The 12094-nt window shown below is 38.2% G+C and overlaps 1 protein-coding gene across 3 annotated transcripts in view; it reads left to right on the top strand.

Annotated features, from left to right (window-relative positions):
• NCOA3 (nuclear receptor coactivator 3) overlaps window positions 1-12094 on the top strand; it is a 109755-nt gene that overhangs the window by 81354 nt on the left and 16307 nt on the right. For all 3 annotated transcript variants that reach the window (XM_070420781.1, XM_070420779.1, XM_070420780.1), the window contains 11 exons: window positions 196-370; window positions 1329-1517; window positions 1687-1788; window positions 3166-3306; window positions 3577-3724; window positions 4671-5059; window positions 5239-6107; window positions 7082-7217; window positions 8224-8418; window positions 8810-9130; window positions 9224-9350. In XM_070420781.1, the coding sequence (XP_070276882.1) occupies window positions 196-370; window positions 1329-1517; window positions 1687-1788; window positions 3166-3306; window positions 3577-3724; window positions 4671-5059; window positions 5239-6107; window positions 7082-7217; window positions 8224-8418; window positions 8810-9130; window positions 9224-9350 (2792 nt within the window). The remainder of the gene's footprint in view (window positions 1-195; window positions 371-1328; window positions 1518-1686; window positions 1789-3165; window positions 3307-3576; window positions 3725-4670; window positions 5060-5238; window positions 6108-7081; window positions 7218-8223; window positions 8419-8809; window positions 9131-9223; window positions 9351-12094) is intronic.

Raw genomic sequence — 12094 nt, 5'->3', positions numbered from 1 at the left:
TGCATCCTTGGTTTCTCTCTCTCTCCTTGTAAGGACACCAGTCATATTTGATTAGAACCCTACCCTTATAACTTTAGTTAACCTTATTACCTCCCAAAAGCCCTGTCTTCATTGAGGGTTAGGGGTAAAACATATGAACTTTAGTAGGGATATGGTACATTCCATAATATCCAATATTAACATATCCCACTTTAGGCATTGGATGGTTTCCTGTTTGTGGTGAATCGTGATGGAAACATTGTATTTGTGTCAGAAAATGTCACACAATATCTGCAATATAAACAAGAGGACCTGGTTAACACAAGTGTCTATAATATCTTGCATGAAGAAGATAGAAAGGATTTCCTTAAAAACTTACCAAAATCTACAGGTAGGCCTTTAATATGTATTTTCTAAATAAACTGAAAACATTTTTTTCTTGACCATTCTTAGAAAATTAAATGTACCTTTTGTGTAGAAAGGCAAGTGGTTAATAGTAAAATTTTCAAATATGATCTTGGTGAATTTAGAATATGGTTTACATTTCATATGACCAAAATATACAGTGAAGTTTCTGTTTTAGTTAAAATTATTTAGTGTTTTATGTACAATAGCTCCTCTTTATCCTCAGGGGATATGATCCAAGACCCCCAGTGGATATCAAGCTGTGGATAGTGCCAATCACTATATATACTATGTTGTTGTTTTTTTCTATACATACGCAATGAATTTTTCACTGAAAGGAAGCATTTTTTTTAAATTTTTTTATTTTTATTTTTTATTTATTTTTTTTCGCTAAAAGTATTACAAAGGGTATTACATAAGTGTCCTTTTTTCCCCCCCGCCCTTGACAAGCCCCTGCCCTCCCTTACCCCCCAGTGTCTTATGTGAAAGGAAGCATTTTATATCTTCTCTTTGGCATATCCAAATTACCAGCATCATTACTCTTGCACTTTGGGGCCATTACTAAGTAAAGTAAGGGTTACTTGAACACAAGGACTGCTGCTGAGACACTAGATCTGATAACGGAGATAGCTGTGAAATGACTAACAGGTGGGTAGAATATACAGTGTGAATATGCAGGACAAAGGATGATTCGTGTTCCAGCAGGGTGGGGCAGGATGGAACGCAATTTAAAACTTACGAATTATTGATTTCTGGAATTTTTCATTTAAGAGTTTTGGACCATGGGTAACAAACTGGGTAAGGGGAAACTCTATTGTATTGCCACCTTGAAATGTTATTTGTAGCCCTTACTGAGGAAAATGTGCGTAATGAGAAAATATAGCTTGAGTTCTTAATGATGGTCATAGACTGAGTTGCCAACTTTTAAAATTTATTTTCCAAAGTTAATGGAGTTACCTGGACAAATGAGACCCAGAGACAAAAAAGCCATACATTTAATTGCCGTATGTTGATGAAAACACCACATGATATTGTGGAAGACATGAACACTAGTCCTGAAATGCGCCAGAGATATGAAACCATGCAGTGCTTTGCCCTGTCTCAGCCACGAGCTATGATGGAGGAAGGGGAAGGTAAGAGTGATCACATATTTGTGATGTTTATGAAACAAATAGCAGCCAAACTTGTAGTTTTATAATTTCTATTGTTACAATTCTTTTTACTGAATTTCATGTTCTTACCTATTGAACAGCTATATTTAATGGTTATATAGATTTCTTACCTGGTTAAATTTTATTGTAGATTTGCAATCCTGTATGATCTGTGTGGCACGCCGCATTACTACAGGAGAAAGAGCATTTCCATCAAACCCTGAGAGCTTTATTACTAGACATGATCTTTCAGGTAAAAACTTGGTGTGTTGCATATATACATTTTGTTCATTTAGGAAATGTTTAGAAAAGTTAACTGTTTCTACTGCCTGTACTGTCAGGCTGTACCCAGTGTAATGAATGCTTTGCATGTATTATTTCCTGTATTTCTTATACAGCCCTGAGAGAAATTCACTACAAATCTTGAAAAGGCGTAGCTAGTTTTTAAGGACTATCATGAAACCTACTTTAATTTTTTAACATATTTGAGTTGTATGTATTTTATCTCTAGTGTATTTGATATTAAGCAAAAGTTGTCAAACTTTCAGATTTGAGTACTTGGTTAACCTTGTTTAGATTTTAAGTGTTCAAAAATGCAGTCACCTCTCAGATAGAAAAAATTGTCCCTACTAGCTGTTTAGGCAGGTATTTCCTCTTGGATCATAGTTGCAGGGATAGTATCTTCAGATGTGAACAATTTTACTGGTAGGTGTTATTTTTTTTCCTTTAAATGAAAATGAACCTGAGATGACATGAAACTTTCTGTACATTCAGAAAGTAGAAAGACATATGTGATACACTCTTATAGTCTACTAGTGGCCCAGTACACAAATTCCTGCACAGGGGTGGAGGGGTGTCCCTCAGCCCGGCCTGCACCCTCTCCAATCTGGGACCCCTCTGGGGATGACCACCTGCCGGCAGTCGGACATCGCTCTCGCAATCTGGAACTGCTGGCTCCTAACCGCTCACCTGCCTGCCTGCCTGATTGCCCCTAACCATTCTGCCAGCAAGCCTGCTCGCCCCCAATTGTCCCCCCTTGCCGGCCTGCTCGCCCTTAACCGCCTCTGCCCCGCCACTATGGCTTTGTCTGGAAGGATGTCTGGAAGGTCTCCTGGTCTATTTAGCATATTACCCTTTTATTAGTATAGATATAGCAAAACATTTAATGTAAGAATTTCCTGAAGGACTGTGTCTTTAACCCATTGTATGCCATAAGCATCTGTAGTCGCAAGTGGTGGACCTTCCTCACATGCCACGCACATCTATAAAAAAATATTTTCCCTAAGTGGCAGCCCTGACCAACTTTAAAATCATTTTTTTGTGTGAGAATTTTCAGCTGAAAATATTCAAGAACACCCGAATTGTGAGTGATATATTTATTTTGTAATATTCATTGCAAATTGATTTTTTAAAATTAAATTCAAAATATCGTGGCATGTGGGGATGGTTTCCATTTTGGACACGTGGCAGTTAACTGGTTAAAGAGAAAAGGTTTGGATACAGCGGAAATTTGGATCAAAGATGGTGGAACAAAGATTTAGTGTCTTTATTTTTTTAGTGGGAAGCCATGTAATATGCAACCAGTAAATACTTGTTGGTTGGATTTAAATTCTTATTTTCTATTTAATAGGAAAACTTGTCAATATAGATACAAATTCACTGAGATCCTCTATGAGACCTGGCTTTGAAGATATAATTCGAAGGTGTATCCAGAGATTTTTTAGTCTTAATGATGGGCAGTCATGGTCTCAGAAACGTCACTATCAAGAAGGTAAAGAATTTTAAGGAAGATTCTTGATATTGTTTGTCATTCTGTTTGGCGTGCTATAAAGTAGAAGTACAAACATGACCGTAGTTGTTGTTTTGTGCCTGTGGGATAGGAAAATTATTCTTGAGCATTCTTAGGTTAGCCTGTTCATAATTTTGGTGCAGATCCAGTCTTTCACTGGATTTTGAAAATGTTGCATTTGAAGTATATTTCTTTTCTATATGTATCTGTTTGTAATTGTAGTTATTAGTAACAGGGTATTTTCTCCAACAGCTTATATTCATGGCCATGCAGAAACTCCAGTGTATCGATTCTCTTTGGCTGATGGAACTATAGTGACTGCACAAACAAAAAGCAAACTCTTCCGAAATCCTGTAACAAATGATCGTCATGGTTTTGTCTCAACCCACTTTCTTCAGAGGTAATGATAGATAACTGTATATTCTCATATTAAATGCAGCAGTGTTCTCAAGATGTTTTATTAATGTAAAAAGAGAAAAAATTTAACAAGAGTAAAAGCAAGAAGGATGTTGGATTTACCAGTAAGTTTAGATTCCTAGATTATAGGTTTTCTTTAAGGTTGTATTTTTTTTTTTTTAAATATATTTTATTGATTTCTTACAGAGAGGAAGGGAGAGAGATAGAGAGCTAGAAACATCGATGAGAGAGAAACATCGATCAGCTGCCTCCTGCACATCTCCTACTGGGGATATGCCCGCAACCAAGGCACACGCCCTTGACTGGAATTGAACCTGGGACCTTTCAGTCCTCAGGCCGACGCTCCATCCACTGAGCCAAACCGGTTTCAGCTAAGGTTGTATTTTAATGTGAAAATGGTATTTGTTCATTAATAATTACTTCCTGGGAAATCTCGGAACTGGGAAGGCTAGTGGATAAAAGAGCAAATAAAATCTGACTACCTCTGTTACCTTTCATTTTCAATGATATATTAAATTGCTCTAAGGTCGAATTTAAAATTTGAAGGTAGACTTTAAGAATAGTTACTATTGCTGTTGCTAATGGTAAATGAACAACACTTGGAGGAGTATCACTCATTATCGAGCAGTTTGCTGGCATCTCCAGGTTAACACCAAGGTGGACAGCAACTCGAGTAGAGCCTTGCTGAGGTTCCAGTTAACATAGCTGTTGGCCCTTTGCCGTGCTGTGGTGGTGTCACTCATTTAGATTTTGTGGCTTATTAAAGAGAATATCATTAGGTTAATAAATGATCAGTATCTAGATTGGAATTGTCCCTAGGTATCAGAATGATGCCTAAGAAGTTAAGTTCCTGGGCACTTCATCCTTTTTAGAAAATCTGATTCAGGGCTTTAATGCATGCCTGTCAGTTTTTTCTCTTTTTTTTGCAGGGAACAGAATGGGTATAGACAGAACCCAAATCCTGTTGGACAAGGCATTAGACCTCCAGCGGCTGGATGTAATTCGGTAGGTGGCATGAGCATGTCACCAAACCAAGGCTTACAGATGCTGAACAGCAGGGCCTATGGCTTGGCTGACCCTGGCACCACAGGGCAAATGAGTGGAGCTAGGTATGGGGCTTCCAGTAACATAGCCACAATGAACCCTGGGCCAGCCATGCAGTCACCATCTTCCTACCAGAACAACAACTATGGTCTCAACATGAGTAGCCCCCCACATGGGAGTCCTGGTCTTGGCTCCAACCAGCAGAATATCATGATTTCTCCTCGCAACCGCGGGAGTCCGAAGATGGCCTCACATCAGTTTTCTCCTGTTGCAGGTATTCCTGTTGGCATTTCCTTTTCTTTTTTTCTTTTTCAAAAATCCCTTTCTTTCCAGACCACTGTAATTCTTACGAAGTTAATTTATTTTATAATAGAAATTCTGAAGAGTTAAGTGGTATTTTGTTTTACAGCATTTGATAGTCTATTTCTTTTCCTCATTTTTCTCCAAATCCAGGTGTGCACTCTCCTATTGGATCTTCGGGCAATACTGGGAGCCACAGCTTTTCCAGCAGCTCGCTCAGTGCCCTTCAAGCTATCAGTGAGGGTGTGGGGACGTCTCTTTTATCTACTTTGTCCTCACCAGGCCCTAAATTGGACAACTCTCCCAATATGAATATAACTCAACCAAGTAAAGTGAACAGTCAGGATTCAAAAAGTCCCTTAAGCTTGTATTGTGACCAGAATCCAGTGGAGAGTTCAATGTGTCAGTCAAATAGCAGGGATCACCTCAATGACAAAGACAGTAAGGAGAGCAGTGTTGAAGGATCAGAGAATCAGCGGGGTCCTCTGGAAAGCAAAGGTCATAAAAAATTACTGCAGTTACTTACCTGTTCTTCTGATGACCGGGGTCATTCCTCTTTGACCAACTCCCCCCTGGATTCAAGTTGTAAAGACTCTTCCATTAGTGTCACCAGCCCCTCTGGGGTCTCCTCTTCAACGTCCGGAGGAGTGTCCTCCACATCCAATGTGCATGGGTCACTGCTGCAAGAGAAGCACCGGATTTTGCACAAGTTGCTGCAGAATGGCAATTCACCAGCTGAAGTGGCCAAGATTACCGCAGAAGCCACTGGGAAAGACACTAGCAGTGCAACATTCTCTGTGGAAGGAAACGTCAAGCAGGAGCAACTAAGTCCTAAGAAGAAGGAAAATAATGCCCTGCTCAGATACTTGCTAGACAGGGACGATCCTAGTGACACACTCTCTAAAGAAGTACAGCCCAAAGTGGAGGGAGTAGACAACAAAATGAGTCAGTGCAGCAGCTCCACTGTGCCTAGCTCGAGCCAAGAGAAAGACGCTAAAATTAAGACAGAAGCAAATGAAGAGGTAATTCGTTTTCTATATATTCCAGCTTAGTCATTGTGTTTCATCCTTGCATTTCTGTGTTAGAAAGACAATGTTTTATACACAGATTCTTGTCTTGTGTTTTATGTTTATTTAATGGAAGCTAATCTTGAGCTATCATTTCTTTGTAATTCTTTTGGGCATCAGTAAAGTGTATTATGATGCAATTTAGAAATAGCAGATTATGTATTTTAAAATGTGACTGTAACTTGTTACCAGCCAATTTGAAATTTTTCATGGAGGTGTTTACTGTTAGAATGAGCAGATCGGGTCATTAGGGCATAGTAGAAGGAAACCAGGGGAGTGGGGGTGAGGATTTATATTAAGCAACAGCATTTTGATTTTTACCTAAAATCACATTTTATGTACACGATCACACTCTATATAAGCACTTCCTAAACTTTGCTTGAGGAACACTATTCTGGGAGACGTTAATATGTGCCTGAGAAAATTAAAGTCTTGGAAAAGTCCTACTGTTAGGATGTCCATTTAACTTTATTTAACCTAGTATTCTCCAAATTTATTGACCAAAAGCTCCTTTTAAAGCATGCCTATGAATGCTGTGTTGAATATCAGCTTGTTGCTTTTGTTATTAATCATACTTGTTTTCAGAAGGTATGTGTAGATGCAGACACCTGTGTCTGCTACTGATCCTGACTAAAGTTAGCTGGGAAACGTTCTACAGTTTGAGAATTAAATACCTACTGCAAATTAAGGAAGTGCCCCTTTGAAAGCAGCTCCAAAACCAGGGATTTGTCTTAGTAGTTTATATTGTTCTTTCATGGAAGAAGACTAGGGGAGGTCATAACTAGCCAGCCTTTAAGTTGAGAGTTACCATTTCAGGTGACCATTGTATTTATTTGTTCACCCATTTTATCTATTTTCTTCCAATGAATATGGTTATACCTATATATCTAGTAATGTACATAGGTTAATCTTTAAAATTTTATTTTCAGGCATCTGGAGATTTGGATAATCTAGATGCTATTCTTGGGGATCTGACTAGTTCTGACTTTTACAATAATTCCGTATCCACAAATGGTAGTAATCTGGGAACCAAGCAACAAATGTTTCAAGGAGCTAATTCTCTGGGTAAGAAAGAATTTTATTCTTGCTGCCTTTTAAACTTTTTTGCATACTTGCATGTACGCTTACATTAAGACTAGCGTCCAGCTGGCATATGTAACTTCAAAATGCCTCTCAATTTCTCATACTAATTTGTAATTACATGTTTTAAAAAACTTTTGGGACATTTTCCTATTTTAAAAAAATTTCCAATTTTTTAACTAATACGATGCCAGTAGTCATGGCACTTTCAGGAAAATGTTCATCTTTGATTGGTCCAGATGAATAGTAGTTGCTAGGGCATATATTTTTCTAGGCACAGAGAATCAGATTAAAAAGCAACCAAAATTGTAGCTCAAAACCTGTCCTTTGATACTTATGGAATCTTGTCATTAATTATGAGACTCTTCTTATTTGGTGTTTGCTGGTCCCAGCTTCTCTTCTATAGCCATGTCTTTTCCTTATCCATCAATTTAATACAGATATATTGTATGTATCAATTGAAAAAGAATAATTCACAGTTATCCCAATGGTGGTTATTCATTTTCACTAGCACTATTTCCTAAATTGAAATGGATAATCAGATTAATGAAATAGACTGGGAAAAAAAGAAAAAGGTTAGGAAATTTTATGTTTCATTCCTTGTTGGATTAGAAGGCAACTTACCTGGTTATACCTACTTGTAAAATTTTAAACAGAGAAGCCATTTAATATATAGACATAAGGGAAGAACCTTTAAACATTGGTAACATTTTCAGTATTAAGTGAAGTGGAACAGGAATGACCATATCACGCTATAGATCATTGCCCACTACTTCAGCCAACATTGAGACTCTTGTTTCTACTTTGCTTGGAATACAAGTTTTTAAATTTTTTTTATTTAGTGTTTATATTGTAAAGGAGGACAGTGTTTGTTTTAGTAAGAAAGACATTCTTGGGTGGGTGGTATTGTATTTATGTCTTATTCTTGATTATTCATGTATTGAATCATCAGAGGATATTTATATGTATTGTGCTTCTGTGTTTACAACAGGTTTGAGGAGTCCACAGTCTGTTCAGTCCATTCGTCCTCCATACAACCGAGCAGTGTCTCTAGATAGCCCTGTTTCTGTTGGCTCAAGTCCTCCAGTAAAGAATATCACTGCTTTCCCCATGTTACCAAAGCAACCCATGTTGGGTGGGAATCCAAGAATGATGGATAGTCAGGAAAATTATGGTTCAAATATGGGTATGTTATTTCTAATTAGTATTTGTGATTAAAATTTTCTTTTGGGAAAAGCAAATTTAACACTTAAAACCAGTTAAGTAACTGGGATTAAGTAATAGGTTTTTGAATAAAAGTAGTAGCATAATGTTTCTTTCATGAGTATTTCCTTCATTTAATCTATGTCTTGGTTATTTAAACTTTTCAGGAGGTTTTTGGTCTAAGACATTTTCTAACCTGTAATTGAATACATAGTGACCCATGAAAAATGTCTTAATAACTAGCTAGCCCTATTCTTAGGATGACAAAGTACTTTTTTGTACTGGCTAATGTTGTATATGATAACTTTACCTATTTGATATAAGAAGGATTTCTTATAATATGGAAAAGACCTAATCCTTTCTACCTGTTGTAGGTGGACCAAACAGAAATGTGACTATGAATCAGACTCCTTCCTCTGGAGACTGGGGCCTGTCAAACTCAAAGGCCAGTAGGATGGAACCCATGAGTTCAAATTCCATGGGAAGACCAGGAGCAGATTTTAATGCTTCTTTACCCAGACCTACAATGGGTGGCTCGATGCCCACCTTGCCTCTTCGGTCCAATAGCATTCCTGCTGCAAGACCAATGTTGCAGCAGCAGCAGCAGCAGCAACAGCAGCAGCAGCAACAGCAGCAACAGCAACATCAACAGCAACAGCAACAGCAACATCAACATCAGCAGATGCTTCAAATGCGTAAGCATCCCCTTCATAAAAAAGAAAATTAGATGTTTTAGAGTAATTTTTGCTATTGGCTTATTTGAAAATTTATTCTTTTTGTCCCCCCAGGCCCTGGTGAAATTCCCATGGGAATGGGGGTCAGTCCTTATGGCCCAGCAGCACCATCTAACCAATCAGGTTCCTGGCCAGACGGCATGTTGTCCATGGAACAAGGCCCTCATGGGACTCAAAATAGGTGGGGGCTTATTATGTGACTCTAGAGAAAGTTAGCCTCGGATTGTCTAGAAAAGGATCAGAACATAGGAACAAACCTGAAAGAGAATGAGAAAAACTCTGTTAATTAGGTACTCAGTTGCTATATGGTCGTTTCTCGGATAATTGTATGTAAAAACAAGGCTGAGGCAGCAAGCAGTGGTGTTCATGGGAGAGGGAGGAGATGGAGCTATATTGTTCAGCTTCCAGGACTCTTTGAATGGTCAAACCTGGGATTTCTGTGAGGTAGTTGTCTCTCATAATATTATAATCCTCCTCCATGAGAAGGTGGGTAAATTAGCACCAGTTTTATAAGATAAATGGTGTTCAGAGGATAAATAAGCCTATTTTTTATGGAAAATTAATTTTTAAGGATTGGATTAATTCTTTTAAAAAATTAAAACATTTCAGGGATTATGGTGACAGTGAACTATACATAGCAAGCACTCTTAAAAAAGAAGGATTGTGGATTATGTTTATATTTCATTTTTATTTAGGTTGGTTGGTAGTAACTCATTTGCATGAAAGAGGCTACCTGTCAATGTCAATTCTAACTTGAATTCTATAATAAATCAAGCTAAGAAAAAAATGAATTGATCTATTGAGTAGTTTGTGATGTAACCATATGAATTTGTTACAAGTTTTTTAAAAATATGTTTTTATGGATTTTGGGGGGGGGGGGAGAGAGAGAGAGAGAGAGAGAGAGAGAGAGAGAGAGAGAGAGAAAGAGAGAGAAACATCCATGGAGGAGAGAAACATCAATCCGGTTGCCTTCCATACCCACCCCAACTTCGGATTGAACCCACAACCTGGGTATGTGCCCTCACCGGGAATCAAATCAGCGACCTTTCCGTGCATGGGACAGTGGTCATTCAACTGGCCAGGGCACGACATGAATTTATTAACTTGAGTGTTTCTTTACCTAGTAGAGAACAAATAGTTTCATCACAGAGTTTTTCTGAGTCAGGAGAATTGTCTAGTTCCATGCCCGTTTAATGTGCTTGAGAACTGGCACCTTGCTGTGGTGTATGGAGTTTGTATTATACCTGTCACTGCATAAGCTCTGTGGGCCAAGTATAACAAAAAGTTATTTTGGCAGGATACCAGGCTCAGTTCATTGATAGTGCAATGTTTCTATCTTTTTTCCTGTTCTTTTGTTGATTTCTCAATTTACATGACTATTACCACTTTTATTCTTGTAGGGTCTTGAAAACTGCACCCTCCACCCCCACTCCAGTCCTTGCTATCCCCCAAATGTCTAGGGGTCTAGCAGTTACAGTTTAGTGATGGGAGGGGGGAAGCCTAAGCTAGATATGATGGTCTGGTGAATTTAAAATTGTGGGCCTTGCCTGGCCTGTGTGGGTCAGTGGTTGAGCATCAACCAGGAGGTCACAGTTCGATTCCTGGTCAGGGCACATACCTGGGTTGCTCAATCCCCAGTGTGGGGCGTGCAAGACGCAGCCGATCAATGATTATCTCACATCATTGATGTTTCTCTCTCTCTCTTCCTTCCTCTCTGCAATCAATACTATATTAAACAAAAAATAAATAAAATAAAATTGTGGGCCTTAAATTTAAATTGATATCATTTCCTATTCTCTGCTACTCAGTTTATTATTAGGTGTACCAGTTAATAATGCGGATTTTTTTCAATAGATGGAGTTACACATATGTTGATATATATGCGATTTGATATGTATGCTATTTTGTTGTATTGACAGCAAGCTTCAAAACTTCATATGTCAAATTTGCTGAAAGTGTTAACATCATAGGTATTTTTACGCTTAAAAATGTCGAATTTCGTGCCAAAAAAAGAGCACTTGCGGGAAGTTTTAATTCATTACTTTATTTTGAAGAAAAAGTTAATCGTATACTTCGGGAAGCTTTATGGTGAACATACTCCATCTCAAGGTACTTGTGAACGCTGGTTTAAATGCTTTAAAAGTGATGATTTTGATGTGAAAGACAAAGAATGTCCAGGTCAACCAAAAAAGTTTGAAGACCAACAATTACAAGCATTGTTGGATGAAGATGCGTGTCAAACTCAAAAACAACTTGCAGAAAGATTAAACGTTGCTCAGCAAACAATTTCCGATCGTTTACAAGCAATGGGAAAGATTTTAAAGGAAGGAAAATGGGTGCCACATCAACTGAATGAAAGACAAATGGAAAACTGAAAAGTCAGCAGTAAAGTGTTGCTTCAACGGCATGAAATAAAGTCTTTTTTTGTATCGAATTGTGACTAGCGATGAAAAGTAGATTTATTTTGAGAATCCCAAATGCAGGAAATCATGGGTTGATCCAGATCAACCATCAACATAGACTGCAAGGCCAGATCGCTTTGGAAAGAAGATAATGCTCTGTGTTTGGTGGGATTAGGAAGGTGTGGTGTATTATGAGCTTCTAAAACCAGGTGAAACCGTTAATACTGATTGCTACCGACAGCAAATAGTCAATTTGAACCATGCTTTGATCGTGAAGCAACCAGAACGTGCCAGAAGACACGGCAAAGTAATTTTGCTTCATGATGACGCACCATCACACACTTCAAAACCAGTTAAAGACACGTTAAAAGATCCTGCTTGGGAAGTATTAACCCATCCGCTATATTCACCAGACCTTGCTCCTTCAGATTACCACTTGTTCCGATTGATGGCACATGCACTTTCTGAGCAGGACTTCAAAATGTACGAAGAAGTGGAAAATTGGGTCTCTGAATGGTTTGTC

Source organism: Myotis yumanensis, unplaced genomic scaffold, assembly GCF_028538775.1.
Source record: "Myotis yumanensis isolate MYYU_CA2020_CCGP unplaced genomic scaffold, mMyoYum1.0.hap1 SCAF_7, whole genome shotgun sequence".
In the NCBI taxonomy this organism is placed as follows: Eukaryota; Metazoa; Chordata; class Mammalia; order Chiroptera; family Vespertilionidae; genus Myotis; species Myotis yumanensis.
Note: the sequence above shows the minus strand (reverse complement) of the source record. Positions and strands in the feature narration are given on the sequence as shown.